The sequence below is a fragment of the Paramormyrops kingsleyae genome, chromosome 17, assembly GCF_048594095.1.
Source record: "Paramormyrops kingsleyae isolate MSU_618 chromosome 17, PKINGS_0.4, whole genome shotgun sequence".
Classification (NCBI taxonomy): domain Eukaryota; kingdom Metazoa; phylum Chordata; class Actinopteri; order Osteoglossiformes; family Mormyridae; genus Paramormyrops; species Paramormyrops kingsleyae.
The window spans coordinates 16,124,203-16,136,784 of record NC_132813.1 but is presented as its reverse complement, the minus strand read 5'-3'; the positions used below and the strand labels follow the sequence as shown (position 1 = coordinate 16,136,784).

General features: G+C 51.6%; 1 protein-coding gene across 5 annotated transcripts in view; it reads left to right on the top strand.

The window, feature by feature from the left end:
* Positions 1-12,582, top strand: part of nxn (nucleoredoxin) — a 41,840-nt gene that overhangs the window by 10,460 nt on the left and 18,798 nt on the right. The window contains exon 1 of one of the 5 annotated variants that reach the window (XM_072701306.1): positions 7,426-7,554. The exons of 1 other annotated variant lie outside the window; for it this stretch is intronic. In XM_072701306.1, coding sequence (XP_072557407.1) covers positions 7,441-7,554 — 114 coding nt within the window. In that variant the 5' untranslated portion in view covers positions 7,426-7,440. 3 more of the 5 variants (XM_072701308.1, XM_072701307.1, XM_072701305.1) reach the window with 3 other exon arrangements.

Genomic DNA, 12,582 nt, shown 5'->3' with positions numbered 1-12,582 from the left:
GCTGTGGAATGAAGCTGAATATCATGGGTGGGGGGGGGGGGTACAGTAGCAGCAGCTGGGAGCCCGTTAATGCTTCATACTTTCTTTTTGTAATGCAGATGGAGAGATTTTAAACAACCAACTTCAGGACCAGGAAGCGACGGGTAATTAGAGAGCAGATCGAGTCCCAGTGTGTTTGTTTAATCGCCCGGCGGCAGCAGCGCTTCGAAATGCAAGAATGCAGACTGAGATCCCGCATGCTGCTTTTACTGCTGAGCCAGGGGGCGGGCCAGTGGGAAGGGGGGTGGGTCAAATTAAGCAGGTTTAGGAGGTGGTCACCCCCCCGCCACCCCCTACTGTGACATTATCTTACCTTCATTGTTTTGGCCTGAGGGTATTTGTTTTTTTTTCTCAGGGGCGGGGGTTGAGGGCATGTTAAATGAAAGGCTTTGTCCCCTGATAGCAGCCTGGGAGGTTCCCTCAGTGGGAGGGATGGTGTATTTACTGCTGTCCAAACACATGGAGACTCGCTCATCCGTATTTTTGTTTTGTTTTGTTTGTGTAATTCAGGTTTGCACAATTTTAACCGAAATGTCCTGCAGTTCATACCAGGTTGTGCAAATGAAATGGACTATTTTTATGTAACCTCTTGAAGACTAAAACAGCAGGGACCCTCTCTGGACAGACTTGTTCATTACCTTAACTGCCACACCCCCTACTGGCCATATGCCATGGACCTGTGCTGTGTGGCTCTGCTCCCGTCACGGTGCCGAACATCCCCTTTTGGTTGCCATCCTGGTAGGTGGGGGTTAAGCGCCAGCGTGCGATTAGAGTGTTATCTGTATCCTGTTTGCCTGGAATGCCATTGTTTGGGGTTTGCGGGGTTTCCTGCATGCTCGAGTGACTTTGGGGCATTATGTCCTTGGGCTCGGCCCCTGCAGCACAGCGCTTGGCTTTGCGTGTCATTTCCTGCTGTCCCCGAGTGTGGCGCTGGGGTCTGTCCTCTCTGGTCCCCCCCCCTCCCCAGGAGGACAGGGGAGAAGCCTTCCTGCCTGGAATGTCAGCTCCTGCCAAACCTGGTCTTTTTTATTGTTCCTTTTGCTTCTATGGTCTAATTAAGGCTACAGTCAGAGTTGGAAATATGCAGTAAAAGTCCTACTGTGAGGGAAACTAGAAGGAGTGAAAGGAGAGGAATAGAGAGGGAGCCAGAGAGTGTGTGTGTGTGTGTGTGTGTGTGTGTGTGTGTGTGTGACAGAGCTCTTTGGCATTTCCCATCATACACTGCTGCCTTCCGCCAGGTGTTGAAACTGCTGTGATTGTCTTGCGGCTTACAGTCTGCAAGCCGCTCTTCCTGTTGGGTTACGGCGTCACTAAAACCCCTTCATTTAGGTTTGAGCAAACTGCATTGTGTGTAAAAGTAATGATGTCCTACAGGCAGAAGGCTGGTCTTATGGTGTCGTCGTCATCATTGAAATGCCTGGGTCCTCATACTCTGACCTCTGTAGGGCTGGGATGGCATTAAAAAAAATCAGCCCTGAGTTTCGGGGACTCGCGTGTCTCCCTGCGCTCACTGGGAAAATGCCCAGTATGGCAGATGGCCGTTACAGCACTGCCTCGCATGGTTGCTGCTCTCGTTACGGCCCGCGGGCACTGTGCGGCTGGCCCTGTGTGAATGAGCCAGTGCTTGGTGGCTGCGCGGTATCTACAGCTGGCTGTTCAGTATTAGCATTAGCCCTATTTTTGCTGCTGATTCAGCCTTTATATCCTGCATGAGGCTCCTGCTCATACCCTGAAAAAATAGTGTGCTGCCCCCATGATTGGATTAGGGTGGGGGGGGGAAAGCTCTGAAAACCAGTGTGGCTGGTTCTTTGGCAGGAATTAATAAAGAGCGAGGCTGCCAGCTGACTTCTCTGTGTGCGCTGTCTGATTGTTTTAAAAGAAGCTTCTGGAAAGTGATCTTTTTAAGCTAAACATCCCCACTTTGTTCCGTTAGCTGTGTATCCTCATGCCATGTGGGGGGGGGTCCTCGATTACGGGCCGTGTAGCCTTATGGCCCCCAGCCCAGCCCAGCCACTTCCAGATCCTGTGAATCAGTGGTGTTCCTGCTGTGTGGGATTGTGCTATTCCAGCCCAGATGATGAGATTCCATGGGGAAAGGAACCACGAGGGGAGGGGCGTTTTAATGGGGGGAGGGTGGAGTGTTTGATGGGGGGGAGGGTGTCTGCTGGAGGCACATGTTAGCGATGGTAGCCTCTCTCTGATGGTCGTGCGATTGTCATGATCTGGTCACGTTGTGGTCGTGTTCCTACCTTGAAGCACTTGCTGAAATGTAACCACGCACCCAGCCCCCTTTTGTTTGGCCTTGCAGAAATGGCTTTAGCCCCAGAAATACACACTTGCCGTTCCAGAATCTCCAGTTTTTATTACCATTGTTACTGTTAAAATCGGGCCGCCGTTGGCCTGACACCTGCCGACACTCGTGGGAAGTAAAATTCCGGAAAGGCAGTGTTGGGGGTTACGCCGTGCCATCATGGAGTTCCCTCTGAGATGGGGGGGGGGCAGCGTGGCAGGAGATTCCACAAACTGGCCATCTCTCTTCTGGGACTGGCTCTTGGACTTGCCTGCTCAGTGTCGTCTTCTTCTTAATGAGGTGCACATGGGGAGGGTCTGTAGGGAGAACATGACAGGTCATCGCAGCATCTCATTGGTCAGGGACCAGTGGGGTCCTGACATTCCACAGGACTGTACCATGTTCCACACTTGGGGGGGGGGGGGGGTAAGAGACCCTTCAGCATAGGTCCCTCAGCACTCATTCCTGTCGGGATCAGCCACCCTGAATGTCAGGTGGCGTTTCCCAGTTCTATGGGGGCATCCTGTTATAGAGCCGCACGCTGAGGGTTGTGCTGTCACACCACTCCGAACGGAGGGGTGTTAAAGTTTAATGGTCCAAAAGCCGGGGCCACTAAAAAGAAGCGGGGTGGGGGGGGGATCGTCAGTAGCCCCACTGAAGATTTATTGCCTCCCTGAGGTAAGGAGAGGTGCTGGTTCTGCCCCAGGCCCTGCCTGCCTCCTGTCTCTTTCTGAAGGGAAAATGAGAATAAAGGGATGGATGGATGGATGGATGGATGAGTAAACCAACCAACAGACAGATAATGGAGAGAGAGATTTCTGCTTCTGCTTTCTCTCCCACTACTGGGTGAGGAGGCTCTTCCTCTTCTGTCTGTCTGCACTCATTTTTGTGTGCTGTGGAGATCGATCATGGTCACAAGTGTAATTCTGTAAGCTGGGTGGGCAAGGGCTGTGGATCTAGTGCCAGTAATTTGGGTTGCTGGGGGCTGGCGTGCGTGTGTGTGTGTGTGCGCGCGTGCGTGTGTTTCTGTGCGTGCGCGTGCGTGTGTCTGTGCGTGCATGCGTGTGTGTGTGCGTGCATGCGTGCATGCTTGTGTAAGCCAGTGCTCCCATCTCGTGATCTGCTAGATAATACTGGCGGCTCCTCCTATAATTTCCACCGCCTCAATCAGGCTTCCTGCGGAGGCCATGCCCCCCTGCTGCAGTGTCAACATGGGTCCCCACCTGCTTTGTGCTCATGTGTACGTGCGCGTGTGTGTGGCCATGTTCGCGCATCTCCAGTGGCTTTGCCTATCGGAGTCGGGCTTTGCCTATCGGAGTCGGGCTTTGCCTATCAGAGTCGGGCTGGGCTGTGTCGGTTTCCCTGCTCTGTTGCCATGCAGCACCCTCCACCCCCTTCTTTAGAGCAGAAAACTGGATCTCATTGCGTAGAGAGATATACAGGGCCCTCGAGAGAGACCCAGAATAACTGCATGGGGGGGGAGTGGGTAGCGTGTAGTGCCATTCTGCTTGAGCTGGGCTTGACTCCACTGCCTTACATACATGCTGCACACACACAGTCCCCAGCTGTTTCCAGTGGGGGGGGGGGTCATCACCACTCCAGCTACAGCTCCATGCTGGCTGCTCTACGGTCTGTCTGCTGTCTGCCCCTTGTTGGGTCGCCATGGCGAACCCCCCCCCCGCTGGGTGTTATTTAAAAAGTTCCCCCTGACAGGCAGCTTCATCCAGAGTGTATATGTTTTCGCACCCCCCTATGTGTTTTTTGTGTGTGTGTGTGTGAGAGAGAGAGAGAGGAGAGAGAGAGAGAGAGTTTTCTCTGGGGTCTGCAATCTTCATTTCTCATAATGGGGGGGGGGGGGCTGGCAAACAAAAATAAGCATACCGTTTATCACGCTGCTGTGACCATATGTCAGCGTGGGATTACACCCCCCCATCCTGCTGCTGGGCACAGTTCTCACACACAGGGGTTAAGTCTCCCTTGGCCTTATAGGTAGGGGTGCAAGCAGTGGGGGCATTTGACGGGCATTAGAGATTACTGCCCCCGCCACCTTGTCACTACATTTCTTTGCCTTCATCCATTTCTTCTTTACCATTGGTTCTTGCAGTTTCATTAGAGACACAGTTACTGGTGTACCTAACCCTGTCCCTGTTTCTGAAGGTTGGGGGGGGGGGGGGGGGGTGAGTCAGACTTGATTTGCTATTAGTGTTTGACTGTTGGGGGCTGGTGACAGTGCCGTTCATAAAATCATCCACGGAAATGGAGCCTCTTCCTGTATTGGCCCGAGTCGAGGTCTCTGACGTAGCGATCATTTTGTGAGGACCTTCTGATTCATCTCTTTGAAATGGCCAGTGTGATTTTTTATTTTTTTTTGCTGAAGGCTCTTCTCTATCAGTCTGCGGAGCATCACACAGAGGAAAGGCAGAATCTGAGGAGCCAGGCGTAGAAGGGATGACACCTCCAGCCCTTTGGGGGCGCTACATTTTCCTGCTGCAGTATTTCTTATTTCTGGCCAGGTTTCTGTATCATCTCTTTCTGAACCCGTTCCCACAATTTACCCTGTAGCTCAAGAATCTGGGCAACTGCATGGAGAGAATTATATTTAATGTCCGTATTTCTTCCTTGGCAAAACTTTGCTCTTTTCTGTTGGTGAAGCTCTTTGGAGTAAGAGATTCCTCTCGGAGATATGATTTTTCCCTGTAACAGGCTGTTATCCCATAGAAAAGATCTGGCTGGACCGAAAGGGGGCCAGACAGCTGAAAGTGAGAAAAAACAGACGCCATCTCTAACATCACCTCCGTAACCCGCGGCCGTCCCCACCGTCAGCTCCGTAACCCGCGGCCGTCCCCACCGTCAGCTCCGTAACCCGCGGCCGTCCCCACCGTCAGCTCCGTAACCCGCGGCCGTCCCCACCGTCAGCTCCGTAACCCGCGGCCGTCCCCACCGTCAGCTCCGTAACCCGCGGCCGCCCCCAACTTCAGATCCATGATGCCATGTCTGCTGTGGTAGTCTCAGTGGTTACGGGCACAGACCAGCCTTACCCTCCTGTTCTGTCCTGTTTGTTTTGAAAAAGCTCTTGCCTGATGCTTGATTCTAGGAGGAAGGATTCCCCTGGATTAGGGGTGGGGCTTAGGGCTCATGTCTGTGCTCTGGTAGCTGCTGGGCTGGAGTAAAACAAGGTCCAGGGACCCGAGACTCGTCTAGGGACGGATGGCTGTGTGTGTGTGTGTCTTTGAGGATGGCTGTGCATGTGTGTGTGTGTGTTTGAGGAAGGCTGTGCATGCGCAGATGCTGTGCATTGGTGGATCGCCATGCCTTGGCGGAGGGCTGTGCCTCTGTCCTCCTCTGAGCTGAGGCAGCAGTATTTGTTGGTGTCTGTTACTTATCCTTCATTTTTCCTTGGGGCTTGACTCAATTTTCTCTCCTCTGCTGCCCCAACATCACCGTCATCACCCACACGTTCACAGAAGATGGATCACAGGCCCCATTCAGCTGAGCTTGGTCCCCAGTGTTTCTAGGTAACGGCACAGGGAACAAAGAGGGAAAAGTGCAGAAAAGGGAGCTGGAGAGAACTGGCATGTTCCCGGGACCCCGGCGAGGCCTCATGAACGAGGGGACATTTATTTGTCTTTGCTGTGCCAGACTCTCAGACAGAGAGCTGTGAGCCTCTGAGGAAATGTGTTTGTGTGTGTGTGTGTGTATTTAATGGGGCTCTGCGTTAATTTGGTGTTCTGTCATGAGCAGGGGACGGGGGGGGGGACGGGGGGAATAACTTTTAGGATAATACAATGGCTTTCAGGATGTGTGTACTTTGCTGTTTCAGAGAGGGAGTGTATGGGGGGTTAAAACAATAACTGTTTTCATTTCCTTTTTTTCTTTAAAAGATTATGGTGGTGCATGAATTCCTGTGGTGCACGGCTGTGTGCAGAAGCCTTCCTCCTGTTTGGTTCCTGGGCACGCTGTTTGTTTGGTTCCTGGGCACGCTGTTTGTTTGGTTCCTGGGCACGCTGTTTGTTTGGTTCCTGGGCACGCTGTTTGTTTGGTTCCTGGGCACGCTGTTTGTTTGGTTCCTGGGCACGCTGTTTGTTTGGTTCCTGGGCACTCTGTTTGTTTGGTTCCTGGGCACGCTGTTTGTTTGGTTCCTGGGCACGCTGTTTGTTTGGTTCCTGGGCACGTACAGGTACGCGCGCTGTTTCGCGGTTTCCAGTCGGCACGTCCTTGTAGAGCCGAGGGCCTCCACCGAGTTTGCTTGGTGATCCCCTGGTGCTCATCTCCAGCTGACAAATTGGATTTACGTAGATCAGAGGTATAGCTCATTGGCTCAAGTCAAATTACATCATTGTTTGAGTTTTAACAAGGTTATTACATGCTCTGCTGTTATGGGGGGGGGGTGTGGGTTTAGATTTTAAAAGACTTGGGGAGCCTGGAATGATACGAGACGTCTGAGGACAATAAAGTGGAAGGAGAACAGAAGCAGGGCTTTAGAGCAAAGATCCGGCTGTGCAATCTGCTTGCGGTAGGTAGCCTGTCAGAAACTGTAAACATTATTTGTCAGACCCCCCAAGCCCCATCCGCCCCTCATCATCTATTTATTTTGATAATAATTCTGCCTGGTTCCAAGCTCTGTTGCTGTGCCTGATATGGAGGGGAGAGTGGGGTGGGCTGCACAGCCTGGAGACTTTGTCTTTTGTTAGAAGTGTGTTTGAAAACCTTGGGCTCCTGTCGCAGTTCACAGTGGAAGGCAGCTGTTTGTAAGCCCTTCCCAGCCTCCGGCCTGCTCTTCTTCTCCTCGTCTTGTCTTGCCCTGTGGGTCTGCAGTTTCATCCCCATTCGCCAGAATGCGTAGATTTCACCTCTGCCTTTCTGTAGGTTCAATGTCGGGTATTCTGTCCGGAGAGTCAGAAGTTCCTCTGCAGTCCTTCCACGGATTTTGGGCTTGGAAGGAGCCTGGATTCTGATGGATCCTTTTTGCAAGAAGCCTCATACTTATCCGGGATCGGTTCAGTTCCCTTCTGGGCCACGTCCAATTGCTGTGAGCCAAGCGAGCTCGTAGATCCAGCGTGGGTTCCTGATGCCTGATCCAGATCCAGCTGGCGGAGTCCCGGGTCAGATGAATGGGCCGTTTGTGTCAGGAACTGTTTGCTCGTTTGTTCGGCTTTCCGCCCAGTTTTCTGGTTTGGACTGTGAGGCGTACGGACAGAACGGCGAGGGCTCAGGAAATCGCAGCGGTGGGTGTTTGGCGGAGATGGGGGTGTCTGAAAGTGCATGCCTGTAACGGCCGACCCTGAGATCTAAAGCCCAGGACCCAGGATGGGCTGGAAGGAAAGTGCCAAGAATACTCAGACGTCAGAAGCCCGATGCTGCGAGGTGAAAGGCGAGTAAGTGAGTGGCGGAAGGGTGTGATTGGGGCAACTGAAGGATGGGCTTTGACCGGGAAGAAACAGAAGAAGCTTGGAGCATAGCAGGGGACGTACAGCATGTACGAAATGCACAGCGCTGTAAGGCTGTCCAATTCACCACTCAACTAAAGGGCACTTTTCCACCACAGCAGGTACCGTACTTTTGGTACTTCAAGAAGGTACCAAAAGTGTGACACTTCAAGGTGTTGGTTTTACACTGGGGTAAAAGCTGGTACCGGTGCTGAATGACATCGCAACACAAGGTGGGGTATTTTGTACTGAATTCGAAAAATGGCTGCAGTAGGACTGGACGATATGCGATATTGAGACCGACATCGCATGTTATGCGCATCCAGTTCTCACATGGCTAGTCGGCTAGGTTAAGATCAGGCTTTTTTATCTTTGAATTTGATACGGATTTCATAGCGCAGGGAGTTTAAGTCTCGCTAAAACATTTTTACTCTGTCATAGGAAAAATAACATGACAAGTTTTGCAATATTAATGATTATTCCTTTTTACAGTTATCTAATCTATGTTTAAAAATCAGTTTAAAGTTTACCTCTGCTGCTTTTGCATGAGCACTGCATGCGTTCTCCGAGACAATAATAATAATTTTCAGCCTTGCTGTTTAAATCACTCCTAGATGGGTTCGTGAGAAATTAATGCTAGACTCCTTTTTTGTTTCATAAACACCCCAATATTTATTACAACATAATGACATTGCAATATTTGAAAAACTTCTAATATCGTGCTGTCATAGTATATTATACAAAATACTTTTATTTCCTGTTATGCGATCCTGATCCTGTTGTATCTGTTCTTCCGACCAGATTGCACTTAAAGCTTGTGTCAGTCCTTCTGTCCAAGCATCCATTATTATGTTATTTTTTTACGTCTGTGATGTAATGGGTCAACCAGAAAAAGCCTGATACTAACAAGCTGATAGGAGCCATATCGCCACCTACTGTAACGGAGTCAGACATACTTCGCTCAATAAATCGATTCCCCTCCCATGTATGTATTCTGGGACAAGGGCAGTAGTCCAATTAAATGGCGTAATCGGGCTATAAGCATAACTGGACATAGCTATGCATGTAAACGTCTTAGCCAGTGAAGATTTACGTGCCATGGTGATGTCAGCAATCCCACATCCGCCCCCCCCATGTATGGAAGTACCTGATCTATAGTCATGGCTACAGTAACACATGGAAGTACCTGATCTATAGTCATGGCTACAGTAACACATGGAAGTACCTGATCTATAGTCATGGCTACAGTAACACATGGAAGTACCTGATCTATAGTCATGGCTACAGTAACACATGGAAGTACCTGATCTATAGTCATGGCTACAGTAACACATGGAAGTACCTGATCTATAGTCATGGCTACAGTAACACATGGAAGTACCTGATCTATAGTCATGGCTACAGTAACACATGGAAGTACCTGATCTATAGTCATGGCTACAGTAACACATGGAAGTACCTGATCTATAGTCATGGCTACAGTAACACATGGAAGTACCTGATCTATAGTCTTGGCTACAGTAACACATGGAAGTACCTGATCTATAGTCATGGCTATAGTAACACTAGGCCACGAGTCTGGAGCTCACTTGTCACCCTGCTTGTCTTACTTCCTACAAACGAGTCACTTAAGGATCCTGGCTGGTTTGTTTCGTTATCCTGGCCATGATGCGACTTCTCGGCCACCGTGACATGCTACGTGACCGTGACGACTTCCCCATATTCTTTTCACGTGGCCGGATTGCACGTCGATTCCAGGAAGTGTGTCGCGCAGGCCTGCTTGTACGCATTACCCCGCTTGCCGCTCACCGTCTGGGGGGGCGCCGTTGGGGAATGCTAAGTTCACGCGATCCTGTTAGTGCGGAACGGCGCTTTAATTGGATCTGCCCGACGACACCAGGGCTAGTGTCTCCCTGGGCGGGGGAGGGGGGAGCAGGGAGGACAAAGAAGGACACAGAATGACACAGAATGCTTAGCGCCAGGCTCTGCATGTGCTTCTCGCCTGGACTTTGGGCATGAGTGCATTTCAATTCCAGACAAAACGTTTTTCTTTTTTTCAAGTGTGTGTGTTTTGTGTGTGTGTTGGCTGTTCCCAGCTTCATCCAATCAGCTGGCAGTCTGCCACACTCTGGGGGTGGAGTCAGTGTTTTTTGCACAAGCTGCTCTGCGATTGCATTCGCCTTCCTCAGAGTCGTTCCTGACGATGTCCTCCTCCTGTGTGCCGCGTGTTGTTTTAGGTTCTCCAACCTGGGGAGGAGACTGTGACCCCCCCCCCCGCCCTCACGCTGCTCCCACCCCCTCCATGACAAATCAGACCCCCGTCTCACTGCTTGCTGCAGGCAGGGCCCTTGATTTGGCGTGACCGCGCTTTGTGGCCCTCGGTCGGGCCGGGACCGCCACCCACAGGCGGAGCCTCGTTACACATCGCCATGGCGACAAGTCGGAAACTGCACCCGGCCCGTGCTGGCAGGCTCGATCTGGCAGTAAAGGCCGGCCGCTGCGGTTTCTGGCTTACCCGAGGTGTGCCTCAGAGGGAAGGCCGTAATGTCGCCAGGCTCTGGAATCTCGCCCCTCCGCGGCCCCGTTAACCACCCGGCGGTGTGGCGGCACCGTGCCAGGATGCCGCAGGAGTTGCTGCTTTTTGTTCCTGTAGAATTTCCGTGTGGTGTTTACCGAGACCTGTCCAGTAGGATGATGTCAGGCACAGACCGCAGCCAGCAGCGGCGTGTCCTACCCCCCCCGCCATCGCTAATGCGGCCCAAAATGCTCTCCTCACCCCTCCCTCTCGTGGAGGTTTGATTGGGGGCTTTGATTTTACCGTCAGTGTGCATGTCAATGCGATTTATTTGAAGCCACCTGTTTGGAGAGTCTACCCCGGCACCCCGCCTGGTCCCAGGGTCAAAGATGTGTGTTTCCTTTTGTCTCCCCTGAGCTCCCCCAGGGGAGTGGTTCTGGAAGAAATGGGGGCCCAGCCACCATCCCAAGCCCGACACAGAGCCCTTTGTGTCAGCCAGGCGTGGACTCTGACTGGGCTGCTATTGTGCCTCCTGTTCTTAACTTGTAATCTGATTGGTTCCCCGCAGACTTGGGCATTTGGCTCAGCTAGCGAGCCGAGATCTGGGAGATTCAGGGCTGGTCCTGGGCTGCCCTTCCAGCAAGGGCCCTGCTGGTCACCCGCTGCCTTTACTGGTTTATCTATCCAATCCAATACTCCTGACCCACTCTTGTTTTATAAAGACTGGTGACGTTGAGTCAAGGTAAAATTACTGACTATGGTAGCTGGGTCAGTTAGCTTGGGGTCAGGTTTTTAACCAGCCTGCTGTCTAAACAGAGAAATAGCCTGTGTACTGGGGGCTTGCATGGCTGGACAGAGTTCATGCACACCGTCTGTTTACCCTTCCTGGGAGAGACAGAAAGAGCCTGGAATAGTATTTGTTCAAACAACCACTTCATAATAAGTGCAAACATACTTGAAGACTCAAGCGCCCCGCTGGTGTTCGTAGGCACGCATGCTGATACACACACACACACACACACACACACACACACACACACACACACACACACACACACACACACACACACACACACAGATTCAATGCTCAGGACATGTTTCCCCTCTCTTGCATTCAAGATGGGAAAATTCCATTTCATTTCAATTCATGCCAACATTTGATGCAAAGGCCAATTTCAGTGCTAAACAAGATTAAGTTCTGAAAACTTCTTAAATAAATTGACTAAGACATAAAAGAGAGCCTCTGTCGGGAGGTGAGACTTTAGCTTTTAACCTGGATGTCTGAGTGATGTGGCATTTTGATGGTTCTCCTGTGCCCTGTTTTGATGGTTCTCCTGTGCCCTGTTTTGATGGTTCTCCTGTGCCCTGTTTTGATGGTTCTCCTGTGCCCTGTTTTGATGGTTCTCCTGTGCCCTGTTTTGATGGTTCTCCTGTGCCCTGTTTTGATGGTTCTCCTGTGCCCTGTTTTGATGGTTCTCCTGTGCCCTGTCAGCTGTCACTGGAGTAAAATGCTTAAATGTTTTTTGTAGCAGGGCGCTGCTGTGTCAGATGTGGAAATGTTTAACCAAAAGGAGAGGTGTTCACGCACCCAGACCCCAAAAATAAAGGGAGGAGGCTCAGACAAGGTTATTTATGATTGTGTCCTCCTCAGAAGTGGGATAGTAAGTGTTTTTGTGGTCAGGTCAGTGAACCGGAAGGTTCTGTCTGCACACAGCCATGTGGGTTATGTCTGGTTCTGGTTTCAAAGCTCCCTCGTGGATAGCGTCACGGTACCATCATGTGGTCCCAGCAGGAGGTGTGGGATCTCCGGATTCTGCTTAGGCTGGGCCTAGCTGAGTGACCTCTGACCCCGGCGTGTAACAGTCTGCCGAGCATGCTTCCACGTCACCACCTCAGCGATGGATTGGCAGGAGGAGGGGGAGGTCTGGCTCCAATTTCCCTCTTCTGCAGAAACCAACACTTGTATTTTTTGATGGCACCAGCCAACCAGACCTATAAAAGCCAGGATATGTGAGCCGGTTAGGAGCCATGTGACTTGAGTCTCGGTGGAATGATGCCTGAAAGTCCCTGAGCAGGGACCCCGATCCGTGTGGTGCTGCCTTCCGGCTCGGAGGCCTCCGGGAGCCCGGGGTTGCCGTCAGGTCCCCAGCCGCATCTCACTGGTTATTGGACCCGTGACCCATGACCTTCCTGGCTGCCCTTTGACCAATTAGACGGCAGCTACTGGAAGCCCCCGCTGGCTGGGCTTCAGCTGTCCGCACGCTCAGACACCAGGATCGGATACCATCTTCAAAGCCGGCAGCCTATAAACC